This window comes from Myotis nattereri (assembly GCF_964212035.1).
Source record: "Myotis nattereri genome assembly, chromosome: 5".
Lineage (NCBI taxonomy): Eukaryota > Metazoa > Chordata > Mammalia > Chiroptera > Vespertilionidae > Myotis > Myotis nattereri.
Window position 1 is genome coordinate 22,708,741 of NC_138080.1, and position 21,781 is coordinate 22,730,521.

At 49.6% G+C, this 21,781-nt stretch overlaps 1 protein-coding gene across 1 annotated transcript; it reads left to right on the forward strand.

Moving 5' to 3' along the window:
• Nucleotides 1-9,019: 9,019 nt before the first annotated feature.
• Nucleotides 9,020-21,741, forward strand: YJU2B (YJU2 splicing factor homolog B). Its single transcript, XM_081091458.1, has 10 exons — nt 9,020-9,105; nt 12,590-12,634; nt 13,862-13,915; nt 14,972-15,054; nt 15,407-15,462; nt 17,051-17,111; nt 17,944-18,086; nt 18,197-18,369; nt 20,840-20,978; nt 21,091-21,741. The coding sequence occupies exons 2-10, from the start codon at nt 12,632-12,634 to the stop codon at nt 21,567-21,569; spliced, it is 1,191 nt and encodes a 396-aa protein (XP_080947584.1). The 5' UTR covers nt 9,020-9,105; nt 12,590-12,631; the 3' UTR covers nt 21,570-21,741.
• The last annotated feature ends 40 nt before the right edge of the window (nt 21,742-21,781 follow it).

Below are 21,781 nucleotides of genomic sequence, written 5' to 3' on the forward strand. Positions count from 1 at the left end.
TTGACCCAGTTGGATTATCTGAAACACAACGGATGATTATAATGGACAGTTCAACTGAGTGAAACAGGCATTGGCCAGGAATCGGGAAATCTGGGTTCTGTCCCTAGTTCTGCCATTATTAGTTCTGAGGCCTGGTCACTTAAGCTCTCTAGACTCATTTACTCCTCTGTCAAATGAGGATATTTTATTTCTAAGAACCTGGAAATGCTCAGTTTCTGACAAGATACTTTCAAACCTTTTCCCTCACCACCACCAAAATTATTTAAGCGGCCCAGGCCCTTTTCCAGTTGCTCCTCCATTTCACCTCCAAATGTATTTTGTTATATCTCTTAGCCTCCCAGCCTGTTCCCTTTACCACATATTTCAGAATCAGTTCTTCCCGGCCGTGGTTACCATTCAAACAAACTCATTATTATTCCTGGTGCTAACAAGTAAATGATGGGGGTGTGTAACACAGCTGTGACAAGGCCCTGTTTGTGGAAATGATGGTGTTTAAGCACACGGCACCCTGGTGTTGGCATGAGGGAAAATAAAATAAAAATTTAAATTAGTTTTTTAAAATGCTTCATGACGTGGTGCTTAAATTATAGGAATTAAATTATAAATTATTCTAACCTGGCTTATATTCATACACAAAAGTCACAGACATCCCTTTAATGAATTCTCTTTAGCACCCACCTGCCTTTTCGTGTGTTCTGCACTTGTCAGATTGGGGTAATGGGTCAGAAAATCCTATGTGCTATCAGGAATTTGGATACTGCTCATAAAAAAATAGGCTGCTACCCTAGCCAGGTGGCTCAGTTGGTTGGAGTGTCATCCTATACACCAAAAGGTTTTGGGTTCAATTCCTAGTCAGGGGATGTGTGGGAGGCTACCAATAGATATCTCTCTCTCTCTGTTGCTCTCTCTTTCTCTCTCTCTTTTGCTCTCTCTCAAATCAATAAAAATATATCTTTGAGTAAGGGCTAAAAAAAAATACCTAACCAGTTTGGCTCAGTGGATAGAGCATCAGCCTGCGGACTGAAGGGTCCCAGGTTCGATTCCGGTCAAGGGCATGTACCTTGGTTGTGGGCACATCCCCTGTAGGGGGTGTGCAGGAGGCAGCTGATGGATGTTTCTCTCTCATCGATGTTTCTAACTCTCTATCCCTCTCCCTTCCTCTCTGTAAAAAATCAATAAAATATATATTTTTTTAAAAAAGGCTGCCCAGGATAGGATACCTGAGCCCACTATAATGTAATGTCAGAAGAGCAAAGACTGCCTGTTTTGTTTACTGCTGCTTCCCTAGTGCTTAGAATAATGCTAAACACCTCATAGCACTAAACAAGTGAGGATGGATGGATGGATGGATGGATGGATGGATGGATGGATGGGAGGTCCCTGGAAAATCTGGACAAGAAATAAGATCGGTCTAAATATTTTGCTTGAGGTTTAATATTATATTTCAGAGCTCTAGAAAGTATTGGTGTATTAGACATTTTCATTTCTTTTTCCCCTTCTCCTCATTTCGCACCCGATTCTGTCCGTTCCCTTCACCAGTTTTCTCATCTGACAAGGCATCTTTTCTTGGTCCGGGTCCGCTCTGAGTGAGCAGCACTTTTCTGGAGGGGGTTCCTCATGACAGTCAAAGGAATTTATTACATAGGGCCTGTGTGGGGTGGGAGTGCGACAGTTCTGTGGCCCCTAAACCTGATTCCTGTGCGTCCCGTTCCCACCGTGTTGCATTGTGGTCTTATTCCAGAAGCTTGTTCCTGTCCTTGTGGTTTGCTGTTTGGAAAATCACCTTAATGCAGGTGAGTCAACACAGGTGGACACGATGAAGAAGCGTCATTTGGAACTGGAACTTCACACGTGAACGTGCTGAGGCTTTCTGCTGCTGGAGGGTCCGAGTTCTGTTTCTTAGCATCTCCGTGTTTTTAATAGAATCCATCTCAGAAGCGATGAAAGAAGAGCCTTTCTCTTAAAAACTGTCATAGTCCTCACCTAGTTTGGACAATACCCTCCTTTAGGAGAAGAACTATCAATAGTAAAAATCAGTAGTTGGTCCGAGGGTGGGTGGTAAGGGTAGGGGGTTCCTCTTCATTCCTTTTATACGGGGTGTCCCAAAAAAATCTATACACACTTTGAATGATCATAAAGTCAGTGTTTATTAACATACAGTTCATTTTCAAAAATTTAAAAGAATCGACAGAAATGAATAATTTTCTTGTCCATGCCTGTTTTCAAACTCGTGATCACTCTGGTCCAGGCACTGCTAATAACTTGAAGCAATGGAATCACAAACATCAAGAATCATTTTGTTCAGTATTTGTGTGCCCTCAATTCGTCTACTGTTGCCAGTTTTGTACCATAAACTTTATGTATCCCCATAAAAAAAAAAGTCCAGTGGCACTTTAGGATTCATTTTCTGTGTTCAGAGCTTAGTCTGGCTTCAACCATTATTTCAAATAAACCTGAAAAGGACTGAAAATTAAGTGAGTTACATTTTAAAGTGTGTATACATTTTGGGGGACACCCTATATTTCAAATGTATATAACCTAACTCTGAAACATTTTTTTTTTTAAAGATTTTAATTTGTTCAAATCATGGTCTTAAGGGTGATATTCTAGATACAATTTTTTTCTTTTATGTCATTTCTCCTACAGACAATGTTTACTATTATGAATTGGTGTAGGGACTCAACCTTGGTGTCCTAGATGCAGTGAAAAGTATTGATCTTGCCCAGCCTGTGTGGCTCAGTGGTTGAGCATCAACCTATGAAGGGGGCTGCGGGGGGGATGGTCTGTGGTGTGCAGTTGGATTCCCTGTTGGGGTACATGCCTGGGTTGCAGGCTCAATCCCCAGTGTGGGGCGTGCAGGAGGCAGCCAATCAATGACTCTCATCATTGATGTTTCTGTCTGTCTCCCTCTTCATTCCTCTCTGAAATAAAAAAAAAAAAAAATTTTTTTTAAAAGTACTGATCTCACCCTGGCCAGTGTGGCTCAGTTGGTTGGAGCCTCCTACGGTACACTAAAAAGTTGCAGGTTTGATTCCCGGTCAGGGCACATACCCAGTAATGGATTTGATCCCCAGTCGGGACACGTGCAGCAGGCAACTGATCGATGTTTCACTCTCACATCAATGTTTCTCTCCCTCTCCCTTCCCTCTCAAAAAAAAAAAAGTACTGATTTCATTTCAACTTGATAAACATCATTTTATACATTGGAAGGAAAAGGCCTATTTGCAGAGCTAAAGACTTCTGATTCAACAGTCGCCAAATTTAGACTACATAAATACCAGTTATGCTAAGTGCCTTCCCAGTGTCATCCCAGGAGGCCTCCTCTGCCACTCTGAGTTTTAAGTGTCATTATCTCCATCTTTGGGTGATGAAACTCAGCCACAGGGTAGTTAACAACTTGCCCCGGGTCACAAAACTAGGAAGGGATGCCCAAATGGAAACCTCTGGGTGTGAGGTTAAGAACTTTGTAACAACCACTACGCAGATGACCAAGGTTCAGACACAGGGCCTCCCTGCGCCCTACCCGCATCGCCTTTGCAGCTGCTTTCATTAGAGTCAGACTTGCAGTTTCTCTAAGAAAAAGCTCTAATCTTTTCAATCCCTTGGACCAGGGCTCAGCAAACTGCTCAAGCCCAATGCCTGATTTTATTGGAAATACAGTTTTATTTGCACACAGCCCAATCCATTCATTTACATAATGTCTATGACTGCTTTCATTCAGTGTCAGAGCTGAGGAGTTGCGCGGAGCCATCTGGCCCCCAAGCATAAAATATTTACTATCTGGCCCTTCACAGAAAGCTTGCCAACCTTGCCTTAGACTCTAAGGCTTCAAGCCAGGACCAAAGCATGTAGTAGCCCCAACTCTGGCCTGCCTGCCTGTGGCACCTAGGACCCTTGCACTCATCATCCCCATGACCTTCAGATTTAGCTGGTAGAGGGACATCAGAGAGCCATGAAATAGACTCACGCCTTTTGGGCATTCGGTGGTAAATAAAGTATAATTGTAACAGAGCCACCAAGAGAACAGGAAATGCTTTTGTCATGCAATCTGTGTTGGCACTGTCATGCATTCCTGGCCTCCTCCCTCCAACCAGAAGCAAAAATGCTTTGAGTTATGCTTCAAAAGCTTTTAGAAAACCAGAAATGTCAGGGGTGTCTGTATGTCTCTGGTTCCTTGCCTTTTCCCCACATTTTAGGGATAGTTGGCTCCAAGGGATCGCCAGACCCTTCCTATTGCACACCAGGTCAACAGAAAAACAAGCAGTAGAGCCAGAAATAGAAGCCAACTGTTTCCCAGAATCCAACTTTCCTAAACCCATAAAGCCACAGTCCCCCTTTTAGAAGTCCTTTGAACTCGGTGTAATAAAGGCAGTGCCTGAGTTAAGTGCATTATTATTCCTGTTGTTTGGAGGTAATATACAGATGGCATCGAGCTCTTCGAGGTAAAGACTTGTTCTCTTCCGTGTTCTCTTCGAAGCCACAAAGCACACTGGGGCCTCCTGGCTTCCAATGCTCTTCCATGACTGGGAAGGGAGGTGCCTTTTCTCCTTTAATCCAGCCCCATCTTCTTCCTCTTCAGAGACATGGGCCAAATAAGTAGCTCTCACTGGCCTGCATTGACTCAGAGTCCTTAGCATCACTACCCTTCTCTTGCCACACATGACACGCCTATTTCTAAACAGATGTCCCTTTTCAAATTTTTGTTTCCCCAAAGACTTGAGTTCAGAATAAGCCAGGTGCAGCGGCTAATGAGTGGAGATATGGCACTGAACTTGGCTGGCTTTACAGGTCCTCTTCCCTCCTCCTCTGGAATCGCAGGATCCTGGTGAAGTCACCCAGGCTCCCTAAGTGTGTTGTGTGCTCAGTGCCTGGCCACGCGGGACCTGGAGATGTGCCCTGGTGCCCTGGCCCTCTTCTTTCTGCCTTCAGGCTCACACCGTGAAGAGAATTTGCTAGAATCTATTGCATAACTGAGAAACCAAGTATTGTCCTGATCACATGGGATCTTACAGAGGCAAAAATATAGAGAGTCCCCAAAAATGTACACACACACTTTGAATAATTATAAAGGCAGAGCTTATTAAAATAGATTTTATTTTTTAAATTGAGCTATCAGCTGTTACAATGTGTGTGTACATTTTGGGGGGATACCCCGTATAGGTCTTTAATTGAGTTTTCTGATTTGCTTTCGGTTGATTTGAAAACACATCAAGCAGATTTCTTTCATTGTATGTTGATTTATAGCCTGAGAAAGAAACTATTGCGGCATCACAAATTATGGCAAACTTCGTGGCTTAAAACAACCTGTTTATCTCTGTTTCCGTGGGCCAGGAGTCTGGCTACAGCTTAACGAAGCCCTCTTCATGGCTGTGATCGAGGTATAGGTCAGGGCTGTGTCTCACCAGAGGCTCGACTGGGGAAGGGCCTGCTTCCAAACTCATGTGGTTATTAGTAGAACTTCCTTTCATTGCAGGCTCTCACACTGAGGGCCTCGGTTCCTCACTGGCTGTTGGCTGTGGGCGGCCCTGACTTCCTTTTCACAACATGGCAGCTGGCTTCATCACACCCAGCAAGGAAGAGAGTCCCTGGCAAGATGAGCACTACAATCTTAGGTATTTATGTACAGGTAATCACGTGTATCCCATCACCTGACTATATTTCACTAGTTAGAATAGAGTCCCTGGGCCCTCAGGGATTACACAGGGGCACCAGGAGGCAGGGATCTGGGGCACCACAGAATCTGTCTACTACAGAAACCCTCTCCTCTGGCAGGAAAAAGAAATTAACAGTTGGATTTCTTTCCTCACATGCCACTGTCTTTGCCCTTTCTTCTCTCAAAAGGATGAAGAAAAGTTTGGGTTGCCTTGAAATCATCACCCACCTCTCTCTTCCTTGCTCCCATAACCATGCACAGGACTGCTCTCCTAATCAAGGTTATCTTGGTTGCAAGAAAGAGAAACTTGCCCTGGCTGGTTTGGCTCAGTGGATAGAGCGTCAGCCTTCGAACTGAAGGGTCCAGAGTTCGATTCTGGTCAAGGGTACATGCCCAGGTTGTGGGCTCGATCCCCATTTGGGGGTGTGCGGGAGGCAGCCGATCAGTGATTCTCTCTCATCATTGATGTTTCTATCTCTCTCTCCTCTCCCTCCCTTTCCCAAATCAATACAAATACATTTTAAAAAAGAGAGAGAAACTTGTTCAAGCTAGCTTAGTCGAAGGAGAAGAGTTTATTATAGGGATATCTCAAGGGACCTAACAACAGAAAGGCCTCCACACATTCCTCCCACCCCTCCCCCTCTCTCAGTGGCTACCCACTAAATCCAAAGTTCCATGTTCTCAGGTCAGGCCACAGGCAGATTCCTGTGCATGTCTGGATGCCAATTCTAATTTCCCAGGAGCAAACCCAATTGACCCAGCTTGGGTTAAATGTACACTCGTGACCCAATCAGCTGTGGCCGAGGATTGGCTGGCTGAGTACAAATGCTTAGAGATTGGATGTTCTCAAAGGGAGGGGTAGCAGCCAAAACAGTTTTGATCACAGCCACAGACCAAATATAAAATGTCTCACCTGTTGCACCTGCATTCTCAGCTCTGGATCTCAGCTCTGGATGGTGATTGGAGAGAGAACGCTGGAGTTAGGCCTAAACCAAAGGCTCTCAGAGGTAGGCAGGAGCTGAAGGGCTGGCATGCGGAGGTCTGGTCGGCCTTCTGTGGCCTTTGCAGGCAGGAATAGGGGAAGTGGATGCCAATAGCAGGGAAGCGGGTTTCAGCTTCATGTAAAGAACTGCCAGATACTTAAAACCCACCTAATCTTCTGTCATTCTCTTGTCCCCAAGAGCTGCACCATGATCCTGGAATGCCCTTCTCAGCCCACAACTTTCTTTTTTCTTTTTTTTTCTTTTTTTTTTCCCCTCCCCCCACTCCCCCCCACAACTTTCTTTTATTCAAAATGTTTTACAAGTACATATGTAGGCATTTATTGTATTCATTCCCATGGGCAGAGTAGAAACATACCACTTTATAGATGAGCAAACAGAGGTGGGGGTTCAGGATCCCCAGAACTAGAATCCAAGACCCTTCCTACCACCCTGCCCAGGCTGGCTAATTGCCCACCTCTCCCTAAGTCAGTTCCCCTGGTGCCACAGGAACTGCCCTGAATTTAGCATCATTATAGAACAGGCTTCATATCGCAAGCTGATATTTTCATATCTCAGTGGATAGGGTCCCGGGTTTGATTCCGGTCAAGGGCAAGTACCTGGGTGGCAGGCTCCTCACGGCCTGGGCCCTAGTCAGGGCATTTGCAGAAGGCAACCAATCGATGTATTTCTCTCACATCGATATTTCTCTGTCTTTCCCTCTCTCTTCCATTCTCTCTAAATATCAATGGAAAATGTCCTCAGGTGAGGATTAAAATATATATGTGTGTATATGTATATATACATGTGTGTGTATATATGTATATATATATGTGTGTGTATATACACACACATATATAATATAATAAATATATATATCACTAACAACCTATATTAAAAAGAAAAGAAAAACAAGTGAGACTACACATCCCTGAAACCAAGGTACTTACACCTCCCCTCCCCAAAATATCACTCACAGGTAGAATTCTGTGGCTTTTTAGTCACTGTCTGTTCGTTGACGTGCAAGATAAGGACTCAAGCAAATTTCAGCAGTTGAAAGCAAAATTACTGGAGCTGAAGGCAGCTCCATGTCGTTCCTCGGGATCCGTGAGTGTGCCTCTACCCTGTGCCCGTTTCCTCTGCCTTGCTCCTCCTCATCCAGCTCAGGGGTCCCTCCTCACAGTAATCTCACTGACTCTCACTCCTGCCCACTCCCAAACACCCACCCTTGTTAAAGATTTCCTCTAGGTGCCCATAGCCCTTATATTTAATGCACACAACCCTCAGATTTAGCATCATCAGATGGAGGTCAAATCCTCCACCCCGCACTAGCTGTGTGACCTTGAGTCAGTTACTTACCCTCTCTGGGCTTGTCTCATCTGTAGAACAAGAATGATAGCATATTCATCTCATTGGAGCAGTGTTCCCTGAGATAATACATGTGAGTAGTGAGCACTGATGAATGATGCTTGGTAAGCAGTGAGCACTCAGTATGCAGTACCATAATTGCATGAGAACTGACTTGCAAGACCTTTAGAGCAGATCCTGGCATCAAATAATATAGTAGCAGCAGTAGTATTGTCATCATTTCTCATACTGCCCTTGATAAACTGCCAGTTGATATGTCTGCCTTATCAGTGAGAAAAGGGTGTGTCATTGACTCTCAGTCCCCATTGCCTGCCATATAGCACCCACCTAATAAACAGCTGTTCACTGCACAAACGAACAGATAGATCCTGTTAGGCCCTACTGGGCATAAAAGTAAATTCAAAAGCCTGGGAAGAAGGCACACACAGCCTGGGCTGGTCTGAAGGCTCAAAGGCCCACTTCTCCTGTAAAAGGGTCCCATAGTACATTTTTTAGGCTCTTGTCTGGGCCATACACTCTGTTGCAAACATTCAACTCTGCCACTGTAGTGGGAAAGTGGCCATAGGCAATAGGTAAATAAATGGACTTAGCTGTATTCCAATAAAATTTTATGGTTATTAAAATTTAAATTTCATATTATTTTCACAACATAAAATGCTATTCTTTTGACTTTCCCCTCCCCCGCACCCCCAACCATTTACAAATAGAAAAACAGTCCTTAGCTCGTTAAAAACCAAGGGGCTGGTTTGGTTTCCCACGTGCTGGTTGGCATTTGCCAACACTCGCTCTGAGGTTTCAGCCCAGGCGTTTGCGCTGCTGGGAGGGCGCCGGTAGGGATGCTGGCTTGCGATTGGGCCAGGGATAGTGGGCGGGACCGAAGGTGGGCATCCTGACGTGTACGTGATGGGGAGGGGTAGTCCCGGATTGGTCCACACCGGCGGCTGAGAGCGCGAGGCGTGTTCAGCACTCAGCCAATCAGCGCTGCGATTCCACATCGTCCCGCCTCGCGCTAGCGGCTACGTCACGCGGGGAGTGCGCTACCCTTCTGGCGCGTCCAGCACCACTTCCGGGCACAGTCGCGGCGTGACGTCAGGAGGAGGGCAGGTAAGGGCTGGTAGGCGGAGGGGCGGCCAGGCCGGTAGGGCCCGGGGAGTGGGGTGAAGTGGGGGTGTCAAGCTGCTCCCTCACCCAGTCTGGGAGCCGTCCTACTGACACGAGCACGCCGGGGGTTCCCACGGTTCTGGGGTCGCGGGCCCGTTGTCCGGAGCGGCCCAGGTCCCAGTCGTGACCCCGGACCCAAATCCCGGGCTACGGCCGTGACCCCAGACTCAGCCTTGGCCCATATGATGCCTGCAGGGCCCCTCGGTTTACTACATCTAGAAATGGAACCAGTAAGCCCCTACCTCGCTGGGTCGTGGTGAAGATTTTGTAAAATAACTCTTGTAAAACGGTGGGCATGAGAAACAGTCAAAACCACCAACTTGGTTAATTCGGCCTTAGGTGCTGTTCTGAGAACTTTAACTCACTGAGTCTTTTTGTTTTTTTTAATATATTTTATTGTTTTTTTTACAGAAAGGAAAGGAGAGGGATAGAGAGTTAGAAACATCGATCAGCTGCCTCCTGCACACTCCCCACTGGGGATGTGCCCGCAACCAAGGTACATGCCCTTGACCGGAATCGAACCTGGGGACCCTTGAGTCCGCAGGCCGGCGCTCTATCCACTGACCCAAACCGGCCAGGGCAAACTCACTGAGTCTTAACTGCAGCTTTATCAGGTTGATACTTGGAGGCCCAAAGAGAGTGAGCAGCTTCTCCAAAGTCAGGCCGCTAGCAAGCAGCACAGTCGGAATCCAAGTCCAGTAGTATGTCCTGGGCAAATACAGTCTGTGGATACTCCTGACACCAGGGATCAGAGATTGCCATCTGTCCAGCCTACTAGCCTCAGCTGTACCATTCACTGGGGCGGTAGACCATGTTAAGATCCTGGCTCCTGTAAACGCAGTACTTTGTGCAGGCCCTTCCCACTGTGTTATTTCATCCTCAGCAACCCCAGAAAGTCAGCCCTGTCGCCCTCGTCCGCTCTTTACAGGTGAGGACATGTAACTCGGGGAAGCTCAGACACTGGCCACAGTCTCCCAGTGAGGGAGGAGTAAAGCTGAGATTCAAGCCCAGGGAACTCTGACCCCCAAAGCCTGAGTGGGCACTTAGCTATTTTGTTAGCGAAAACATCCAGGGGCACTCTTTACAGATGGAGGACCCAAGATAGAGGGAGGTTCAGGACAGTGTCAGAGCACCCTGGTTCTGCCTCCCCATCAGCTTCTGACCCTGGGCAAGTTCCTTAGGTCCCCAAGTCAGTTGGAAGTAATAGTCACAATACAGAGGAAATGAGGCAAAGATGTCAGGTTCGGTGCAGCGCCTGGCACACAGTCACCATTCGAGAGTGCACAACTAAGTTAGCAGAAGCAATTAGGCCAAGCTTCCTGACTAGCACAAGAGAGATACTCACTTCTTTTTTTTAAATATATTTTATTGATTTTTTTACAGAGAGGAAGGGAGAGAGATAAGAGAGAGTTAGAAACATCGATGAGGGAGAAACATCGATCAGCTGCCTCCTGCACATCTCCCACTGGGGATGTGCCCGCAACCCAGGTACATGCCCTTGACCAGAATCGAACCTGAGACCTTTCAGTCCGCAGGCCAACGCTCTTATCCACTGAGCCAAACCGGTTTCGGCGAGATACTCACTTCTTTTTTTTTCTTTTTTTTAAAAATATATTTTATTGATTTTTTTACAGAGAGGAAGGGAGAGGGATAGAGAGCCAGAAACATCGATGAGAGAGAAACATTGGTCAGCTGCCTCCTGCACACTCCCCACTGGGGATGTGCCCCGCAACCAAGGTACACGCCCTTGACGGGAATCGAACCTGGGACCCTTCAGTCCGCAGGCCGACGCTCTATCTATTGAGCCAAACCGGTTAGGAGATACTCACTTCTTAAATGATTGGGGAAAACTCAGAAGGAGAATAATTTGTAACGAGTGACAATCATGTGAAATGAGAATTATTCCAGTTGCATTGATATGAGTACAATGCACCCATTCATTTACATCTTGTTCACAGCTACTTTCTGTGAACTGGGCAATGGGCAGAATTGAGTTGTTGGGACAGAGACAGTCTGGTCCAGAAAGCCAGCAGTTTTTACTAAATGTTCCTTAACGGAAACCTCGCCAATCCCAATTCAAGACCTAAAAGTCTCTCCTCCAAACATGCAGGGTGTAGGGGATATCTAACCCCCAGTTTTAGGATATCTAACCCTCTGCATTTGATACCTGTGTCACCTGCCACCGATTCTTATGGAAATTTCAATCAGTTACCAATGGTTCTTCCGTCAGAACTTTTGTTATAAATATCAGCTTTTTTAAAAAATATGTATTTTATTGATTTTTAGAGAGAAAGAGAGAAACATCATCGATCAGCTGCCTCCTGCACGCCCCTACTGGGGATTGAGTCCGCAACCCCGGGCATGTGCCCTGACTGGGATTTGAACCAGTAACCTCCTGGTTCCTGGGTCACTGCTCAACCGCTGGGCCACACCAGCCGGGCAATATCAGCTTTTTTTTTTTTTTAGTTTTTTTTTTTTTTTATTCTCACCCAAGGATATGTTTGTTGACTTTAGAGAGAGAGGAAGAGGGAGAGAGAGAAACATCCATCAGTTGCCTTCTGTACCCACCCTGACCAGGGATCAAACCGCAACATTTTGGTGTACAGGACTGCACTCCAACTAACTGAGCCACAGGCCAGGGCCTTCTGTCAAAATTAATTTATTAGAGGCCAGGCACTGTCCTTGGTGCTAGAGCTATGGCCAGGTGAGATCTTGCAGAGGAGGCAAACTGTAGACAAGTAAACAGACACAGGGTGGTGTGATAGGAACTCCAGGGAGAAGTGACTCCCGTGAGGCCTCTGACAAAAGTGATGTTTGAGCTGAGACCTGTGACAGAGAACAGACGGCTCTTGGAGGAGCGCTCAGGCAGGTGGCCTGCACCTGCTTAGCCTCCAAAGGCAGCCAGGAAGCCAGAGTGAGCACGCGGGAGAGGGGTGAGAGGCAGGCTTGGAGAGGGAGGCAGAGGATCCATAGCACATAGCCAGGGGGGTAAGGGGGGAACATGATTCTCAAAGCAATGGGAGTAACTGGAGGGGTGTAAACTGGAGAGCGATATTTTAGATTTATTTTTTAAAAGATCCTCCTAGCCCCTGTGGGATGACCAGACCGTGGGAATTACGGGCAGAGTGAGACCAGAGAGAGGCGGCTGCCCTGGTCCAGGGGAGCAATGGCAGGGGCCATGGAGGGGTGAGAGGTGTTAGCTGTGAATATATGCTGGATGGCGAGTGGACAGGACACTCTTTCTAAACCAACAAACGCTGCTCTTTGGACCCCTGGGGGGAGGCTCTTTGGAGTCGACACCACCTTAACCAGCCCACAGCATCTTCTCAGGGAAGCCGTGGCCCCTCTGCCCGGCTCCCCAGGAGCGTGGGACTGGGCAGATGGTCAACACAGCACAGCCCGCATCAGTGTCTTGTCATCTTTTCAGATTGGCCACGTTGAGGGTGAGGACCCGTAGGCAGCTCCCAAGATGGTGAGTAGACTGGCTTGTGTTTCTTGGGGTTCTTTTCTAATCTTCATTAGACCCCCACAGTAGCCCCTTCCTCCCCTAAAGCCCTTCCCTGTCCCTGAGCTCTAAGATGGTATTTTCAAACTCTGGATTCATGATCCTCTGGTGCAGTACTTCTCAAAGTTTGCTTCACATTAAAATCACCCCAGAAGCTTTTTTCTTTCTTTGATTTTTTTTTTTAATGAGGTGAAATTCTCATAACAAAATTAACCATTTTAAAGTGTATTTTCCCATGGCATTTAGCATATTCATAATGTTGTGCAGCCACCATCTCTAACTACTTCCAAAACATTTCCCTCACCCAGAAGGAAACTCCTTCCCTATTAGCAGGCACTCCCCTTCCCCCCCTCCTCCAGCCCTAGCAACCGCTAGTCTGCTTCATGTCTCTATGGATTTGCCTATTCAGAACATTTCATGTCAGTGGGATCATATACCATCTGGCCTTTATATCTGGCCCCTTTCACTTAACGTAATGTCTTCAAGGTTCACCCAGGTTGTAGCATGTATCAGAGCTTCATTCCTTTTTATGGCTGAATAATATTCCAATATGTGGATGGACCACCTTTGGTTTATCCATTTATCCATTGATGGGCATTTGGGTTGTTTCCACTTTTTGGCTGTTGGGGATGCTGCTGCTGTGGACAAGGATTTGTTTAAACATGTTTTCCAGGTTGCTTTTTAAAGGCCCAGTGTTCAGGCGCCACTCCCCAGAGCAGGTCCTCTGTCAGGAGTTTTCTGGGTGTGGATCCCAGATAGCAGTATTTTAGAAACTCCTCAGGTGGTGGTAATGTGCAGCCAAGTTTGAGACCCACTGCTTTGGTGGGTCATTCAGTCATCTCAGCCGGTGGCTGCCAGCTTTTGAAAAGAGACTCCCCAGCCAGGGTAAGGGTTCTTTCATGAAACCTGTGCCTCAGCTGTATTGCAGGCATGTCTGCCCTGTTGCATTGTTAAATGTGTCTTACTGTAAGTCAGACCCCCCAAAAATACAAAAGCCATTGCTCTAGGAGAGTGGAACCCTCGTGGAATTTTCCATGGCAGCGACAGTGGGCTTTCCCCCAGGTCACCAGTCCTCGACCAGACACGGGGCCCAGGGCCGTCCTCAGTCTCCCGCATCCAGGTCCCGCCCCTCAAGGCTGCACCACTAGGTGTCCTGCAGGACCCTCTCTGAGTCATGTCTCTTCTGCTTTCCAGGGTGAGAGGAAAGGTGTAAACAAGTACTACCCTCCGGATTTCAACCCTGAAAAGGTAAGAGGCAGGCTTCCCTCCCCATGTCCATGATGGCAGAGACCTCACGGGGCAGGGTGAGGCCTGTCCCCGGCATCCTCATCACCGGAGCCACAGCCGCAGAGCATGGGCGACCCTGAGATCGCTCTGCCTTGCTCTGGTGGCACGCATCTCGGGGTAGTCTTCATTCCCAGAGGTGAACATGGCTCTCATCAGTGACCTTCTGCTCTGTGCTCAGCTTGGCGTATTTCCAGCAGAACTCAGGATGAGGTCAGGCACTCAGGCCCTGGGGCAGATCCCAGCCCCTCTGGTCTCCTCACACCCTCTGCTGTTCCCTCTGCTTGGACTCTCTTCCTCCATTTGACCACAGGGTTTTTCCCCTTCCTTCAGGTCCCTGCTCACCGAGGGCCTCCCTGACCGTTGTGTCATTCTCTTATTCCATTACCTAGTGCTTTGTTTCTCTTCATAGCCCCTTTAACTCCCTGACACACTGTCTGTTTACTTGAGTATTGTCCATTTCCCCTTTAGAACGTTGGCTCCACCCGGGTAGAGACGTTCCATCTTGCTCACGGCTGTGTCCTCATATATAGAGGCTGAGTCAGTCTGCTGAGTGGATCAGTGCGATCTGGGTGCATGGCCCCAGGCCTTGACTCAACCTCCCTACGCCACAGTTTCCCATGTCAAAAAGGAAATAAAACAACCTGTCCTCACAGACTTGCTGAGGGATTAAAATGAGAACGCACGTAAAGTAGCCAGTAAACATTTGCCAGTATTGTCATCTCACCTAGTTCTCCCCACGACACCCAGAGGTAATTACAGAACCTGGACTCAGGAAGGCAAATGGTGAGGTTCTACCCAGGGTCACACGGCGCTTTCAGCTCTTAAATGGGAGAGGAGAGATTCAGCTTCATGTACTCATGAGCCCAACCGCACTGGCTTCACCAGGGCCTCTGTGCCTCCCATTGTGCTGTTACTGCCCCGGGTAGGTCATAAGAAAGAGGCCCCTCTCAGCCTATGCAGGAGAGCGTGAGATTGCCCAGCTTAGCAGTGCTAACCTGCTCCTTCCTCCCTGTGCAGCATGGCTCTCTCAACCGATACCACAACAGCCACCCGCTCCGGGAGCGGGCTCGGAAGCTGTCCCAGGGCATCCTCATCATCAGGTAAGGCTTGAGAACCCCTGCCCCTTTTGCCACCTGGCCTCAATCTCAGGAGAATTCAGCACTCCAACGTGCCCAGTGCTGCAGGATCTTAATTCTGTTAAGCAGAGAGTCACCATATCAGTCAGCTGTTGCCACATAACCAAACCATAAGCACATATTGCTCACAAGTCCAGGGCTCAGCTGAATGTCTCTGTTGGCCTGGCCTGGCCTGGCTATAGGAACATTCGTCAACCATTCTTTATCCCCCTCAGTGTGCGCCCTTTGCAGTGCGGCTGTGGCCAGAGTTGCAGGTGTGGAGTCTAAGGGAGAGCCCAGTGGACAAAAGCAAATAAGCTGTTTTCTGTTTGTGTAGATTCGAGATGCCATATAACATCTGGTGTGATGGCTGCAAGAACCACATTGGCATGGGTGAGTTTCCACCCACCCCCTGCTCCCACCCAGCCCACCCATTCACTCCCACAGACATTGAAGCCCATTAACCATCAGGGACTCCGAATCAGGAGTCTGGGAGGAGGTGGCACCCAAGTGACTGGCGGGCTGCGGATGCCTCATTGCAGAGCGGTGGGGAGGCCAGGCTTTGCATTCATCTCCTTGCTGAGTGATCCTGGACAAGTGACTGAGCCTCTGTGTACCTCAGTTTACCCATCTGTAAAATTCAGATGGTCTGAGTGTCCACCTGTGTGGCATATAAAGTATGTAGTGCACAGCCTGGCCTGCGTGGTTCAGTGGTTGAGGGTCGACCTATGAACCAGGAGGTCACGGTTTGAATCCCAGTCAGGGCACATACCCGGGTTGTGGGCTCAATCCACAGTGGGGATGTGCAGGAGGCAGCCGATGAATGGTTCTCTCTCATCATTGATGTTTGTATCTCTCCCTCTCCCTTCCTCTTTGAAATCAATAAAAATATATTTTAATAAATAAATAGTGTAGTGGACAGCACGTGGCGTATGGGAGGGCTCGTAAATTCAGTCTGCTGCTGTCACTGTCCTTGACTGTCCCCATTAGCATTTGGACCCCTGACTGTGCCACAGGTGCACTGATGGATAGACAGACAGGCATGGTCCAGGGTCTTGCTCAGCCTTGGTCAGATGACTCAGCTCTCCTGACTTTGTTTCCTCCTCTGGGATCCTCACGGCGCCTCCCTCAGCTCCTCACACAGCACCTGGGCCAGGGGAGCAGCTCAGTCTGTAAACAGGAGCTGATGGCTCCCAGTGAGAGGATCCAGTTCTCCTGGCAGGGGCTGTGGAAGTGCAGGAAGGGGTAGGCCAAACCACCCGGAGGACAGGTGAGCCCTGTGGTGTCTCCCTGGTCAGACCCAGCCAGGGAATCCGCCCTAACGGCCACCAGGCGCTCAGGGACAAAAAGTGGGGCTTGGCCTGACACCACCACACATGGATCGCCCTCCGGGACATGAATGGAAGCAGGACCCAGGAGAGGAAAGCCCAGCTAAGCCACACCACTCGCCAGCCCAAGCTCTGTTTTTCTAGTTTAAGTATTTTTCACTGATAAACAAGGTCATACAGAGTCAAGAATTTATATCACTAGCAAAATAATAAAAAAAAAACCTGAAAATTCTCTAGAAAATAATAAGTCCAGCCCTTCTCAAATGCTTGCTGAGCCAGGCCCTATTCTAAGCAATATGTGTTTTATTAGCTCCTGCAGTTTTCACAATAGCCCTGTACAGTAGGCATTCTGATCATCCCTATTGCATAGATGGGGAAACAGGCCCAGAGGGATGAGGTTGCTGGCCTGAGCTCACACAGCTGATAGGTGGTGGAATTAGGGTTCGTCCCAGACCCTCTGGCTCCTGCCTACCCTCCTCTGTGGCTTGAGCACCTGTCACACAGTCTGAACACAGCTCTTTGCTGCCTTGAATTTCAGTGCCCTCCTGAGGTGCCTCCCCTGCAGGGGAGCAAAATACCCCCCTGCCGACCCCCGACCTGGGTGCATGGGCTCCAGCCTAGCCTGAGCCTCCACTCTCCCCTTCTCCTTGCAGGTGTTCGTTACAACGCAGAAAAGAAGAAGGTGGGCAATTACTACACGACCCCGATCTACAGGTAGAGGCAGCCTGGCAGGTGTCTCAGAGACACATGGGTGGCCACAGGGAAAATGGGCTGTAAAGGAGTCTTCAGGGGAGGGGAGCTTGTTCCCTCTTCCTGATGGCCATCACCTGTGTTCTGTCCTGAACATCATCCTGGTGTGTCAGTCAGTATGCCCCTCTGTCTAGACCCCTCCATGGCTCCCACCTTCCTCAGAGTAAAACCTCCCCATGGCCCACAAGACCCCTAACACCCTGCTCTATCCCAGCCCTGCTCTCACCTCCCACACTTCCCCTCGCCCACTCTGCACCAGCCACACGGGCTCCTCACTGTCCCTCTCTCTTACCCAGAGGCTCCGCCTCTGTTCCGTCTGCCTGGAACTCAGTCTTCCCCAGACATCTGCAAGGCCCCTTCCCTTGGGTTTCTACTCCACCACCACCTCTCAAAGAGGACTTTTCTCAAGTGGCGAGTCCCACCCCACACTGCGGTTGCTTGTGCCTTGGTGGGCAGTGTGGCCCCTGCTGAAATGTTCACCCCTCCAAGTGTAGGTTGGTTTGTCTCACTGCTATGTCCCTGGCAGCCACAGAGCAGCCGAGCTCAGGAGCGTTTGTTGAGTAAATGAATGAGCGAACAAATGAGTGAATGAATAACCTCCAGACAGGAGGTTAGTTCTGGCGTAATGGGACCATGTCTGTCTCGCCCAGGGCTGTATCCCCAGGTATGGATCTTGGTGGGTAGTAGATGCTCAGTAAATACTTGTTGAATGATGCGCACAGGTAGAAGGGAGCAGGCAGGGGTCACATGGCAGCCTGGGGTGGCTGCAATGTCCTCATTCCTGCCCACCTCCCAGATTCCGGATGAAATGCCACCTCTGCATCAACTACATCGAGATGCAGACAGACCCTGCCAACTGTGACTATGTGATCGTGAGTGGTGCCCAGCGCAAGGAGGAGCGCTGGGACATGGCGGACAATGAGCAGGTGCTGACGACAGGTGAGCACCTCAGGCAGCCCCAGAGCCACCCCTGCCTGACCCTGAGCCTGACCCTGACCCTGAGCCTGAGGTGGGTCCCAGAAGGCCCAGCCACACTCCCGCCCTTGCAGAGCATGAGAAGAAGCAGAAGCTGGAGACAGACGCCATGTTCCGTCTGGAGCACGGGGAGGCCGACCGAAGCACACTCAAGAAGGCCCTGCCCACCCTGAGCCACATCCAGGAGGCACAAAGCGCCTGGAAGGACGACTTTGCCCTCAACAGCATGCTGCGGAAAAGGTTCCGGGTGAGTGGCTTCCAGCCCGGGTTTGGAACCCCAGGCAGGGGCACCTGGCATCGCTCACATGGCAAGTTAAGACCAGGTCCAGCCCTATCCCCACCACATGCTAGCTATACACATGTCATTTCATCCACTGAGTCTAATTTTTCCACCTGCATCATGAAGACCTCACAGCGCTCATGGGAGGCACCTAGCCCAGCGGCTATTTTTAAGCTCGTAGCGCCTTCCCCTGTGGGGACTGGGCTTCGCTTTGAACAGATCTCCAAGGGTAAACGAGCCTCAAGCGAGGGCCCGGGTGAAGCCTGACCCTGCTGTGGGTGTCAGGGTACTGACCAACTGGTCAACGCCTAACACACATTCATGGGCCCACTCAGCTGTCCCAAAACAAAATCCATAGACTGCCAGCCTGCCCCAAATAATCTCCAAAACCATCCCTAACATGTGCTGACTATGAGGAAAAAGGGGAAATCACTTATAATAAAATGCATATTTCAATTTGCATAATGTGTGGGCAGGATATCTGCACCTGCGTGGGGAGTCACTGAGGGCACAGGTACAAATGGTAAAGGCTGTTGCCATCAGTGACCACAGTGGCTACTGAGGTTGTGCCAAAAACGCTTGGTGGGGCTGTGAAAACTAGTGCCCTGGCGAGTAGCTCACCCGTATAAATGGGTTTTTCACCCTTGCAGGGTCTGACAGGGCCCCATGAGAACCTTCTCCTCCTCCTCTCACTCTGTGGGGTAGACTGTGCCCAGGACACTGCAGATGGAGCCCAAGCAGGAGCATTAGGGCTAAACCCACAGGCCACGAGTTCCCTCACTATCCTACAGCTCCCATCTCTCCCTGCTTCCTTTTCTGATCACTCTGTGGTCATCATTAGGAGTAAAATTACTAGTTTGTTTTTCTCTTTTTATTTACTTGAGAGAGAGAGAGAGAGCAGGGAGAGAGAACAATCAATTTGTTGTTTCACTTATTTATGCATTCATTGGTATGTGCCCTAACTGGGGAGCAAACCCTAAACTTTGGTGTATGGGGACTACACTAACCAACTGAGCTACCCAGCCAGGGCTCCAGTTTTCTTACTAATTACTTGGTACTAGAAGTGCTTCCCTGCAGCCAGGCCTCTGCCCTGAGCTATGTGTCCCCTGCCTTCTGGGCTTCTGCACCTGGTAGAAGGACCTTCAAACATAACATGCCAGTGAGCCTACCTCAGTCCCTACCCTACCCCCCCCCCACCCCCACATCCCCTCTTCTCAATAAAGAAGTTACCTGTCCACCCTGGCTGGGTGGCCCCGTTGGTTGGAGCATCATCCCATATACCAAAAGGTTGGGGGTATTCCTAGTCAGGGCACATACCTAGGTTGCGGGTTCAATCCCCAGTTGGAATGTGTACAGGAAGCAACCAATCCCTCTCTCTCTCTCTCTCTCTCCTCTCTCTCTCTCTCTCTCTTCCTCTCTCTCTAAAACCAATAAAAACATATCCTCGGGTGAGGATTAAAAGGAAAAGAAGAAGGCATCTGTCCTAGGCAGAATTCCCAAAGCTTAGAGTTGGACTTCACTCCCCCTCCCCATCTCCAGTTAGCAATTCTGTCAGCCTGGACCTTCAAATTCTATCTGGTATCTGGCTGCTTCTGCCACCCCCATCATCTCCTACCTGGGCTAGCACAGTCCCTCTGCCCTGGTCTCTAGGCTCTCCCCCTCGCATCCCAACATTCTGTTTCTCCCCCACCCCCACCAGGGGACACCTATGAACACCTGAGTCAGTCACCTCCTTCCTGTGTTCAGAACCTTCCCTCCGTGGCTCCCACTTAAAGTAGAAGCCAAAGTCTTTCCCCCCAGGTCTGAATGATCTGCCCCTTCCCCTCCCCACCCCCATCTCCACCTTCCCCTTGTTCACTCTGCTCCAGCCACACTGGCCTCCTCATCTCCTCAGCAGCTCCCAGCATACTTCCGTCTCAGGGCCTTTGCACAGGCTCTTCCCTCCACTGCACAGCGCTCTTCCACCAGATTCCCACATGGCCCCTCACTCAAATGTCTTTTCTCAGATGTGATCTCAGGGAGACAGTCCCTGAGCCTCTTCTTCACCCTGTATCACATTTAAAGCTGAATCCCCTGGCCACTCCCTACCCCTTTCCTGGTATTCTTTTTCTCCCATCACATTTGTCGAACTCACCCACTAGAATGTCAGTTCCACAAGGGCAAGGGATTTTGTCTGCTCTCTGCTGTGTTCCCAGTGTCTAGAACAAGGCCTGGGACGAGATGGGCGTTACGTAAATATTTGTGGAATGAGTGAGTGAAGAACTGATGGTACACGTGTTAATAACAGTTGTGCCTCCCATTTGTTAAGCAACTTTTGTGGCCCAGCCATAGTGGGAGCTTTGAGGGGAGGAAACAGACCCGGAGATCTGGAGCAATGCTGTGAGTCAACAGGCATGGAAGAGACATGCTTTGATACCCACCTCACTTCCCCCAACAGGAAAAGAAAAAAGCCCTGCAGGAGGAGGAGGAGAGGGACCAGGCTCTGCAGGCCAAGGCGAGCCTGGCCATCCCCCTGGTGCCTGAGACAGAGGACGACCGCAGGCTGGCCGCCTTGCTCAAGTTCCATACGCTGGACTGTGCGTGGGGCTGAAGGGATGGGTTGGGATGGGGAGAGATGGGGGGTCCCGGCCTTGAATGGCAGACCCGGCAGAGGGTGGCTCTGGACCTCTTTCCCCTCCTCTCCCCCAGCCTATGAGGACAAGCAGAAACTCAAGCGGACAGAGATCATCAGCCGCTCCTGGTTCCCCTCGACCTCGGGGCCCAGCAACTGCAGCAAAGCTGGCAGCGTCCTGAAGAAGCTGGCCCAGAACCGCAAATCTGCACCTGCTGGCTCCCCCATCACCGTGGGGGGCCTGGGTATTGTTCGAAGGCAGTCCCGGGAGACCTCAGAGAGCCCACAGCATGCTGCTGAGACCTCTACGTCTGAGAAGCTACAGGTGTCAGAGGGCACCACCCAGGACATGCCCACATCCCCCCAAGACTGCTCTCAGGAGACAGCCAAGACCCCCAAGACAAAGGAACCTCAAGGGCAGACTGGGGGCTGTCAGGACAGGCCCGGGTCCTCATCAGGCTCCTCCCAGGAGGCAGCCGATCCCCAGGACACGCCACACCCCTACACCCTCAACTCTTCCCTTGTGGCTGACTACTCAGACTCGGAGAGTGAGTGATTACGGGACTGGACCACCAGCCCTCCAAGACCTCAGACATTACCCCTTCCTCAGACCTCGCCTTCCCGAGGGATGGAATTATTTATTTGATCCTGAAGAGGGGGAGCGGGTGTGTGTGCTGTGTAGGACATCCCCCTTCCCCCCAAGACTTATTAAAGCCCTGCTTCTTTGCCCTTGCCTCCGGTTACTACATGGGCCCAGGGGCTGCCCCT

Excerpts from the sequence above, each read along its gene's own strand:
- YJU2B (XM_081091458.1), top strand. Across the intron at positions 15,463-17,050 it reads CAAGAACCACATTGGCATGG|GTGTTCGTTACAACGCAGAA; the intron begins GTGAGTTTCCAC and ends TTCTCCTTGCAG. Across the intron at positions 17,112-17,943 it reads TACACGACCCCGATCTACAG|ATTCCGGATGAAATGCCACC; the intron begins GTAGAGGCAGCC and ends CCCACCTCCCAG.